Raw genomic sequence first — 10,984 nt, forward strand, 5'->3', positions numbered from 1 at the left:
TTCCAAGACCAAAAAGTGGAAATAGTTCTTCAAAATTCTTGAAATTGTCAAAGTGTTTTACATGAAACATTGTTGTAAAAGTTTTTTATCCGTTCATGAAATGGAAGCGTCACTGGGTGGGGAAATTGCAACGTAGTGTTCAAGGCCACCAGAAAATGATTTATTCATACATATACATATGTACATACATGTGTATGAAAGAGTTCAGTGATTTGGGGAACCCATAATAGGGGATATTTGTATACCCTTTTCTATTTGGTAATATTCAGATCTCTGATTGTTTTTTTTAAGCCTACATTCTACGGGGGGAAGGTGTCCCTAGGACATAACTGAATCTCGCTAAATCGGTGGAATGTTATTTTGGGAACCTGTGAAAAGTGCGTACGCACGTACCCATAAATAGATGACCCACATACTCGTGTGTAGGTAGCTTCTGCTCCGGGTTCCATTGCTGGCCCTCTGCTCCTGCCCTGCCCTGCCCTGCCTTGCCCTCCTTCTGCTGCTTTTTTCGGACAACAGATGTCGGAGCAACAATTACGTAGACATAGCACGTCCCAGGTCATCCTGATGGATCATCTCCAGCCCACATCTATCTGCATCGTATGTTTTCGTGAATGGCATCCAAGGGTTGGGCTATGCGCAGGCCCCATTCCATCGATTGGACAGGCTCTCGCCGTTAGGGCTTGGGATAGGGCATGGGAGTGAGTGGTTCCGCGATGAGGCTGTGAAATCAACTGCGTAGTAGCCAAAAGTCAACAACAACGTCTGATATACTCGTATGTACATACATATGTACATATGTATATAACGATTTGGGGGGTGTGGCACCTGCTGCTGCTGCTGTTGCCTCAGCCTCTGAGGTGTCGAATGCCGTTGGGATGGGATATTGGATAATTCGAGCGAATTTAACACGCAATTTCGTCACACTGGGAAATGCTCGTGGCATGGGGTGGGGTTTGGTGCGGTTTTTCCCAGAGTGTAGGTCAGTTTGCACACTTTCGCTCTCTCTCTCTCTCTCTCTCTCCCTCCCTCTTGCTGTCTCTCTTTAATCGAAAATTGCATGCGAAAGCGGTTATCCTTGGCACAAAAATAGTCCATTGCCCGCACTTTTGACAGTTCAAATTTTGCACTGCTGTCAAGGATAACAAGGATGCGAGTGACGTATGCAATTCGGGCGATTTGGGCAGGGATAGAAAAACCTTGAAATGGGTGGCGTAGCGTGGCCTTTGACAAGTCTGTCAGACTGGTTAGACTGCTAGACTTGCCAGAATCTGGTCAACAGGCTCAGTCAACCAACCAATACTCGCCACAATCAAACAAACGTTTCCAAATCTGGGAAAAATATCAAGTTTTAAATTTTTGTTAAAGTTGTTCCCTTTGTGCATTTTATTTCGTCGAAGAGCAGGCCGACTGGGCGCAATGATACTTATACGGGGCAAGTACGAGACCGCCCAGCTGGGTGCTGCGATTATGGGCTACGTGACTCTGTTCCTGTGCGGCTGCAATGTGATAAGCTTCCATTATGTGCCTGATCTTCCCACCGTCCTGTTCCTGTACGCTTTGGTGCTGCTGTCCCACCACTTGCGCGTGGTGTTCTTGAAGCCAGTGCAGAATACCTGGCAGTTCCTCCTGGAGCTTGGCGGAGCCTACATCATCAGCCAGTTTGCCATGCTGGTCATATGGGAGTCGTTCTACACAATGCTGGACCTCTGCCGGATTTCGCTCGAGTCCACAAGATATTTCCAACAAATCTTCCACTTCTCACCGGAATTGTTCTTCCATCTCCGACACGACCCCATTTACTTGTTCAAGTTGATCGTCGCCTTTTTTATGGCCTTTAAGATGACCCGTTTAACCAAAGCAGATGAATATTCCAATCCCCGCCTGCGAACTATGAGCTACTATGAGGACCAAAATATGATACAGTTTTTCCAGAATGCTATCAAGAAGAAGAAGACGCAGCCCAATCGTTCCAAGGCCACGTCGCGTGCTAATCCCCGATCAAGAAACGCCACTCCAGCCAACAGGGGTAGGAATCGGAGACGTTAGAACTGAACCGGAGCACACACACACTCATCCACACATACACATATTTCACCTGAAGACTCGTCCATTGCACCCGACTACACTACAGCAAGTCAAGGTGCCCTTTGAATGCCACTTTTAAAATATTAACATGGATGAGCGAGCAATTGATACAAGAAAGATTTCAAGTTTGGCGGCAAAATTGAGTTCACGGTATACTAAAGGTATAAAACGGTATATTTAATAAATTTCATCAATCTTTTATACATAATTTTTAAAGTTAGGCTTGTCCATATATATCCATATGTCCATATATATATGTTTCAAAATGAGCGGTTGCTACCGCCCAATCGTACCAAATATCGATATTTTGTTCGTGCAGCGCACGTGCGTCAGTATATTTACGGTATATTACGAAAATGAGAAGGTATATTTGGGTATATTTTTGAGGGTCAGACGGTATATTTTGTCGATAAATCCGCGGTCACACTGCATACGGGAACAAAAAGGATACATTTATTTGCATTTAAAATTTGAATTTGTTTGAACCTTATTATCCAATGAAAAAGAGTTCTGAAAACTAGCCAATCCTCAAAAAAATTTATTGAGGAATTGGATAAAATGATTTGTTGAGGGCTGAGAGGGCCAAATAGCTAGTCGTTCCATCTTTTGTTTCACCATCGAATGGTTTAAGTCATCGATATATCGACATTTCCATCAAACACTTCTACAATTATTTAAAAGAAGTAATACAAACTAAATTTTCCTCATAGACGAATACTCGTCCATCAAAAAAATGGCCTTTCTATGCCCTGTGCGCATGCGGCGCGATAAGAAGAAAGGTGAGCCAAACAAACAAACGAGTAATTACGAAAATGAAAGACTTGAACTACAAACTTGTTTCTTTTTATGCAGCAACAAGTGCGAGCATTGAGAGAGATCTGCCTGCAGTGGGCGGCCTCGGCATGGGACGTATAACTGGCTCCTCCAGCATTGAGACTCTGGTGCGGGTGGGCATTGAGAAGGAACATGGACTCAGGTATGGCCGATTTTGGATTTTCGTAGTTTGTTAGAATCCCATTATCATCCCAACCCTCCCACTCCACTGCAGCCCAGACTCCAAAATGGTTGTACTGCACGATTTTACGCCCTGCGTGGATGACGAACTGGAGGTGAAGCGGGGCCAGCTGGTGAACATTCTTTACAGGGAGAACGATTGGGTTTATGTGATCGGTCAGGATTCACGGCAGGAGGGCTTCATACCGTTCTCCTATTGCGCCCCATGCAACACCCAGCTGGCCGAATTGGCCGTGAAGAAGAAACTGCCGCGGGAACACTGCCCGGAGCAGCCGATCGATGAGAATATGCCGCTCCTTGGCGCAGAAAACAAACTGGAGGTTCTCTGCGATGAGCCGATTCCTGCAGCCAACCCTAGTGGTTCAACCAACAACATTGAGAACAGTTTACACGTCGAGCCAGAGTGCACGCCGTTCATCAAGGAGCCATCCGGTCGATGCATTGTCCTGTACACCTTCATAGCCCGCGATGAGAACGATTTGTCGGTGGAGCGGGGGGAATTTGTGACCGTCTTGAACCGCGAGGATCCTGACTGGTTTTGGATCATGCGCAGCGATGGTCAAGAGGGATTCGTGCCTGCCGGCTTCATCTATCCCGCCGACAGTGTGCGTGTCCTGCAGCAGCAGAAAACGCCGCTCAACGAGAACAACATACAGCACCATGCCACCCTTGAATGCCATGGAATCCATTCTGCAACAGGGCCAGCAGCAACCGCAACAGCAGCAACCACAACAACAACAGCAGCAGCAACTGGGTTTGGGCACGGATGATCTGCGCTATCATGGAACAGAGCTGGTTATGCTCTACGACTATAAGGCCCAAGCACCCGACGATCTCTACCTGTCTGTGCGCCGCGGCGATTGGATATATGCCGATCTTAACAACCAGACGGTAGACGGTTGGCTGTGGGCCTATGCGCCCAAGACGAGAAAATACGGATTCATTCCAAAGGCCTACGCCCGCCCGCCCGCCATGACCAGTCTTTGAGCGCTGGAACCAGTTAGGTTAGTTGAGTAAATAGTGCCTTAGATATATTTTTTGATGTGAGCGTAAATATAAGATATTACATCAGTAATTATAAATTGCCCATAAATAGCACCTAAAACTAGATGTGAGCCTTGTAGCGCCTCGATATGCACTTGGTTTTGGATATGGATGTGTTCCACGAGTGGTGCGCGGTGGGTGGGCAGATTTATGCTCAGCATAATATTGTACCCACGCGCACGTTGAACTGGGTCCCTCATTGCTTTCGCTGACCTATTTCAAGGCCAGACTGTCATTGGCCGAGGAGCAGTGCGAGCAGTTCAGGTTGACGTTTCTGCAAATAGAAATGTAGGGGAATTTCAGCTCATTTATGGGATTCCCAGTTCTTTGTTCAAACTCACTTTAATGCCGCCTCCCTGAGCTGCTCCTTCTCGCTCATCTCCTCCCGAAGTTTCTGCTGCAAACTGAGTATGAGATCGTTTTTATTCTGTATCTGCATCTTCAGGTGAGTGATGGTCTCCTCCTGCGCCTCGAATATTGCCTGTAGCAGAGAGCAGAATGCGATAAAGTGGATATGAAGGATTAATACTCTCGACATACCCGACACTCCTCCATGGATTCCGAATACGAGGGCGGCTCGTCCAGGCAGAAGAACTCCCTCACCAGTTTGCACCTACGCAACTCTTCCTTGGCCATCACGGAATTGACAAATATTTGGAGGCCCTGCACTCGGTTGTCCAGGAAGACGGCATTGAAATTGTCCCCGAAGAGCTTCTTGCGTGGCAGCATCAGCGACACTTTGGGGTAAGCCTGCTTAAGCTTGCCATTCAGACGGACAAAGTCCGTGTAGCGGCGCATAACCAGCCAGCAGTCATTCGATTCCGGGTTCTCTACGCGCAGTTTGTAGACCGTGAAACGGGCACGCTCCTCCATCACCTCGTAGCCAATTATTGGCACGCGCAGCACTGCATTGGGATCAACAAGTGCCGCCGAGCCCGAAGATTGGCTTGCAAACATGGAGCCATTGCTTCGCGGGTAGCCCCCGCCACTGGTCTGACTGTATCCCAGGCTGCACTCGCTCATGCGTCGCGGGGCTCTGCCCGGCTCCAAGTCGCTCGGATGACCTCCCACGCTGCTGCTGCCATAGGAGGACTGTGTGAGGTCGCGATGCGAACGCGCTCCGCCCATCATCGTTGTCCTATTTTCAGACCGCTGCTGCGGCTCGTAGTTGTGCGAGCTGATTCTCTGCAGGCACACTTCCGACTTTGCGTTGGCCGCCGTCAGCGGAACATCAGAGTTGCCAGCCAATGCTACTGTATCCACATCACTCTCAGACTTGCTGCGCAACAGGCTGCTGTTGCTAGAATTGACGCAGTGCCTTAGGTCGGGGCACGACTGGGTGGCGCGGCCCAGCAGCTTACTTTTGAGTTTTTGAGTATCTAAATTGCTGCCCGAACTTGACGATTTGGGCGCTAATGAACGCTGCTTCGGTGACGTTATTGCTGTGCTGGCCTTCTTGAAAAGAGTTCTCCCAGTGTTATTATTGTTGTTGGTGGTGTAGTTGTTGCTGCCACAGTTGCCCGATTCTCGTTTTCTGAGAGCACGCAGGGACATTGCTTTGTCTATTAGAATATCCTTATTGCCTGGCCTCTGCAGCTTTTGCAGCTACATGTCTTTTATTTATTTTATTTTTTTGCAAAAAAAATCGTTCCTTTTGTGTTTGTAATAGAGGTGTCAAACCATCGAGGGAACTATCGATCGTATCGATATTTTACTGCTAGCCTCTACTATGGACGGTTTTGCGACTATCATGATAGTATCGAGCTACAGTCGTTGCGCTTTTGATATGTTTGGATTGACTGCTATAAAATACGAAGACAAATTTGTAAACAAATCGACAGGTGGCATCTAATTTTTAAAATGAACAAGATCCTAAAAGATTTCAATGGATTTTTAATAATTATTTGAGCCCGATATTATTACGATAGTATCGATTGTTTTTTCAAAAGATTCAAAGTTGATTTCTTAGGGTCGATAAATCCGCGTTCACATGGTGCTAAACTGTTGTTTACAATTTTTAAAACGACTGTAACAAGTAAAAAATGTCTTTGCAGCTCACCGAAAGCGACGCGATAGTTCAACGAATTGTTAGCTTAAGCGTGGCCGAAAATGTGGAGGAAATCACAGGCTTGCTGAAGACCCTGCGTCTTCTGCTCACCAAAAGCAGCGCCGCGCAAGAGTCTGTGGCTAAGAATGCAGAGTTTTCTGGTTTTATAAAAGCCATGGCTTTCAATCCCCAGATGCGCACCGAGCAGAGCACAATCCACACACTCACGCTGCAGGTTCTGGCCAATACTGTGGTGAACAACGGACCCGCCCAAGCACTCATCTGGACAAAGCATGGCACGCAGATCGCCGATCAGGCCTGTGCCGCTCCCTTGGGAAGCTCGAACAACGTGCTGCTAATGGTCATGTACAACATTTACCTTAATGGCTGCGGCCAGATCAGCAATGAGCTGGCTCTCCAGACTTGCCTCCGCCTGTGGCAGGCCATCAACGAGGCACAGTGCACCCTAAACTTTGAGTACTTGCACTTCTTTCTGGAGAACTTCATGGTGTCGAATGGGCGGGTCGGTGTGGGGTGCTATCAGCGACTGAGCACCGAGGAGCGCATAGCCTTTCTGGATTATGTGGCGCACTATCTGCGCGAGAACAGTCCGAACGGGAAGCTGGCCCCATTCCTGCTGCAGCACTTTGCCAAGGAGTTTCGTCTGAAGTCCGACTGCATTCTGAGGGAAACGTTCAAGCTGCGCCACGAGCTGCATCCCCGGGAAGTACACACGCTGCTGCGCATCATAGCCAGTGTCAGCGGCTCCGAAGAATATGCCAACTTCTATGCGGAAGATCAGTCACTGTTCATCAATGTCAGCAGCTTGCTGCGATGTGTGGTTGCGGCAGGCAAGGAGGCTGACGGTGGCGGGTTAGACAAGCCAATGACCAAGCTGGAAGAGGTGGCCCTCACCTCCGGCGTGGATGCAGAGTACGAAAAGAAGGTTTCCTACGAGCTGAAGACGCTTCTGGTGCGCTGCTCGGCCAATTTGTTGTACGAGAACAAGGCGAACAAGGGCTACTGCATTGATACACAGCTGCTGCCCACTCTGCTCGAGTGCACGGTGATGGATGCCCGCAATCCTTGTGAGACATCCGACGATTCTTTCAGCCCCCACCTCCTAACGTTTCATTCTTTTCGTTTAGTAATGCGCGAGTGGAGCATTCTGGCCATACGAAATGCCTGTATCAATTGTCCAGATGCTCAGCATATTGTCGCCGGCCTGACCATGCAGGGCTCGGCCCCCAATGACCTCCTCAGCGAACTCAATCTGGATATGGGCGCCCTGCGCATCACGGACAGACGCCAATAGCCAAATACCAGCACGCAACTCACAGAAACATACACACGCACAAAGACAGACAGACCGGACCATTGCGAAGCGAGGCACGACCACTGGCTGGCCAACAAGTGGTTAGCTGTCTTTCGCACGACGTCATCCGCCCGGCAGCCGCCCTCCCCGTGCGCTGAACGATGCGCTAATGGTATGCCAAAAGATCTAACAACATTCATAAACTCGTTGTCACCGTTTAATGGCATCGCAGGGCGCGTGCGGGGAATCGGGAACGGGCATTCGAGCGAGCAACCACGAGCGTTTCTACAGCCAGAGCGGATATAAAAATAGCTGCCCATGTACCATGCTCAGTGCATGATTAAAAAAGAGATGCCTAAATTCATCAATTTCTAAATTTATGCACACATTGCTACACTCAGATGAGATGAGTTTGGTTTATGGGCCAATTAGGAAACGATGACGTCGCCGAGCGATTCCTTTGGCGACTTCTGCAGGTGGCAGCATGGGTTGCGGTGTGTGCGATGGCCCCCCATTCTCATTACCATGCGTAAATCTGTATATGTGGAACACGCGAACACGGCCAACGCCAACGCCATGAGTTTATGTTTATGTTGCTCTGCAGGGCCAAGAAACAATGGAGGGAACAGCAACCCCACACTCACTCTGACTGGCAGCCTTTTTTTCAGCTCGCTCAGTAGCCGAAACTACGACTACGACGACACCAACCACTGGCAGTGGCAGTGGCAGCAGCGGTGGTCCGGTCCCTCCTCCCAGCAGTCAGTCAGTCTGTGCTCTGCTTTGGCCAGCAGCAGACGGGAGTCAACGACGGAATCGCCGCGATCGCCTGGTGCTCAACCCAGACTAACGTTAACCGTTCGCGCTCTTTGATTGTTCTGAGTTTTTCGACGGAATTTGTTCGGTTTTTGTGTAGTATATTTATTTATTTCTGTTGTTATCGCATGCTTCGTCTCGGTTTTTAGTTGAGGAATTAGCAAAATTTTATTTTAGACATTAAGACGCTTGCGCCTGGGCAGGGGAGTGCGGAGCAGCGGGTGCGATCCTCGTAAAATCAAATCAACACAACAAAAATCAAATACAATCGCTGCCAGAGCAGAACCCATAAAACTCGTCCATAAACAATTGACTTGGAGCGGAGATCATTGTTGCAGCGTTGCAGCCTTAATGGTACGAGTATAAACAATGCAGATATATCTCGGATATAACACGGATCGGATCACTCTTATATAACGATAAATCACGGGGAATGACAGCCGAAATCGGAGCGATTAAATCGTTGTGACAGTGATGCAAGGCTGTGTAGGGGGCATTAGCATGGGCATTGGCATTATTTATGCGAGACATTAATTAGATATACTAAAAATTTGAATTTTGCTCAAAGGAAAGCAAAGAATTCGACGTGTTACGATGGACAGCGTGGCATGGCGTGGCATGGCACATACCAAAAATACAATGGCAGACAACAACTAAAAACAAAATCACAAAATAAATAAATAGTCGGCCGACAAATTCATTTATCCTCTGTCTCCGATCCCCAGGAGCAGGTGTGTGTGTTTAAAAAAAAATATATATAGAATTTCTCCCTGTCAAAAATGTCAATATACGCGCCCAAAAATGACAATGAGATGTGAATAAACGACATTTCAACCATATTGTCAGTCAGGAATTTAAATATACTATATACATACCTATATACATATGTACATGTATATCTGAATATGTGATATTTGCCTGGCCCATAGATATAGAAAGAAGACACAGCTTGATAACTGTACATATCGGCTAAAAATAACGGCATGTTCAAGACGAATTTGTTTAAAACAAAAGGAAAACCAAAACGAACGCATCGAATGCGTAAACTAAAATTTGTGCCGTGCAAAATATAAATAAAAAAAATAAAAAATAACCTGAACATCCTCGTAATTATATACTCTTGAATATCGTTCATTAAACGTTCATTGATCTGCGAAATCAGCTGAGTTCCTAATCACCCATGAATGAGTGTAATATACCAATTCAATTTGGTTAAATTACGAGTGTTTCCGTATCGAGTCGTCTGATTCCCATATGACCATGTGCCAAGTTTCATCCAAATGACTGAAAATCAAAATTTTTTAGGGGTTACAAACATCTGGCCAACTTGTGAATACCCTCTGGTTAGTGTATAAAAAACCAAAGCAACTCAAAAAAAGTAGCACAAGAGTTTGTAACAGAATCGTTTCTCTTCCCTAAAATGACGCACTTGATCCGCCGCAGTCGAATCGTGACGCAAATGCAACAACTCCCTTCCCCACCACTCCACTCCACTCCAACTCTGCCCTGCCCAGTGCAGTGGCAAGTGCAATCTGCAACGGCTGCACGCGTCCAAGAATAGATCACGGAAGTGGAGAATTTGGAGAAGCGAAACAAAACCTCCCCTAGAAGTAGATTTTGGAATTTATGCTTACCTGGCGACGCCCCCGCCATCAGCATCGATTAGAATGAGATCCCCTTTGGGTTTTCCCGAGAATTGAAGATGACAGTCGTGTTGGCTAGGGGGCCCCATTTATTGTTTCCAAACAAAGACGGAATAGAGTAAAAATAATATATTTAGTTGTCAGACCAGAACCAAGTGGAATAACGGCACTTGTGCACGCACTCCCCAGCACCCGCACAGTGCCCCTCAGCCAGTCACTTCACCAGCACAACGCCCGCCGCCGCCCACTCTCATGTCGCCGCACCTAATTTTCGCAAAATATTTTTGCATAGACGCGCAACAATTTTGAAAAAAGAATTCAAATACTTTTGAATATTTTGTCATTTATTTTGCCTCACACCAGGAGGGTTGTGGGGGGTGTGTCTGTGTGAGTGCTTTAGACGTCTCATCCACTAATTTGCTTAATTTCTGTCAGGACTCAAAGCCAAAACTGAAAGAAAAACTTTTTTCGAATGGGGAATTTTTGGTTGCCACAGCAACATGTAAAACAAATAAATAAATACGAATAAATTCTCCAAAACAGCATAATTAACGTTCGTTCAAGTTCTCTCGGCCTACACCACACACCAGACCACCGATGTGAATGCTCTGCGCCTCCATATACATACATACATGTGGATGTATGTATAAATATATTTAGTAAAAATATAAAAATATTGTTTAAATTAGAGAGATCTGAGATGGGTATGGGGATGCTATGCCAAAGGAAACACCTGCTCAAGAGTGACGTCGGTGATGTCCCACACATGTGCCGCACATTTCGAGTGACTTCATTTGCCTAAAAGGCCAGTGGGCAGGGGTCAGGGGCCAGAGCAGGATGAAAGTCAGTTAAGTTGCTAAAACAAGCCAATTCAACCCACCCATTTTTACTCCACAGGAACGTACCCTGTTCCATGTGCGTGTGGATTACCCGTTGCCATCCTCCAGAGAGCGACAAACAGTCCCAGTTGTCGGGGCCATAACAAAGGGAGCGTGAGCGTGTGTGGTGTCTGAATCAGCC

General features: G+C 47.0%; 4 protein-coding genes across 5 annotated transcripts; 3 read left to right on the plus strand and 1 right to left on the minus strand.

The window, feature by feature from the left end:
- Positions 1-1,267: 1,267 nt before the first annotated feature.
- LOC111077158 lies at positions 1,268-2,050 on the plus strand. Its single transcript, XM_041593284.1, has one exon. It carries the CDS (start codon positions 1,420-1,422, stop codon positions 2,047-2,049), a length of 630 nt encoding a protein of 209 aa, XP_041449218.1. The 5' UTR covers positions 1,268-1,419; the 3' UTR covers position 2,050.
- A 118-nt stretch (positions 2,051-2,168) lies between these two features.
- Positions 2,169-4,200, plus strand: LOC111077156 (SH3 domain-containing protein Dlish). Its single transcript, XM_041593285.1, has 5 exons — positions 2,169-2,249; positions 2,799-2,867; positions 2,941-3,064; positions 3,137-3,732; positions 3,767-4,200. The coding sequence occupies exons 1-5, from the start codon at positions 2,177-2,179 to the stop codon at positions 4,087-4,089; spliced, it is 1,185 nt and encodes a 394-aa protein (XP_041449219.1). The 5' UTR covers positions 2,169-2,176; the 3' UTR covers positions 4,090-4,200.
- LOC111077155 lies at positions 4,112-5,849 on the minus strand. The gene is made up of 3 exons (XM_022371314.2): positions 4,687-5,849; positions 4,488-4,627; positions 4,112-4,420 (listed from the first exon to the last, which is right to left on the minus strand). Exons 1-3 carry the CDS (start codon positions 5,698-5,700, stop codon positions 4,360-4,362), a joined length of 1,215 nt encoding a protein of 404 aa, XP_022227006.2. The 5' UTR covers positions 5,701-5,849; the 3' UTR covers positions 4,112-4,359.
- Positions 5,850-6,102: 253 nt separating this feature from the next.
- On the plus strand, positions 6,103-8,163 carry LOC111077154 (ataxin-10). 2 transcript variants are annotated; one of them, XM_041593283.1, is made up of 3 exons: positions 6,103-6,139; positions 6,201-7,281; positions 7,342-8,163. In XM_041593283.1, exons 1-3 carry the CDS (start codon positions 6,137-6,139, stop codon positions 7,506-7,508), a joined length of 1,251 nt encoding a protein of 416 aa, XP_041449217.1. In that variant the 5' UTR covers positions 6,103-6,136; the 3' UTR covers positions 7,509-8,163. The 2 variants fall into 2 exon arrangements, with proteins under 2 accessions (XP_041449217.1, XP_041449216.1); XM_041593282.1 differs by lacking the exon at positions 6,103-6,139 and having other exon boundaries at positions 6,148-7,281.
- Positions 8,164-10,984: the final 2,821 nt, after the last annotated feature.

This window comes from Drosophila obscura, unplaced genomic scaffold (assembly GCF_018151105.1).
Source record: "Drosophila obscura isolate BZ-5 IFL unplaced genomic scaffold, ASM1815110v1 contig_186, whole genome shotgun sequence".
Taxonomy (NCBI): domain Eukaryota; kingdom Metazoa; phylum Arthropoda; class Insecta; order Diptera; family Drosophilidae; genus Drosophila; species Drosophila obscura.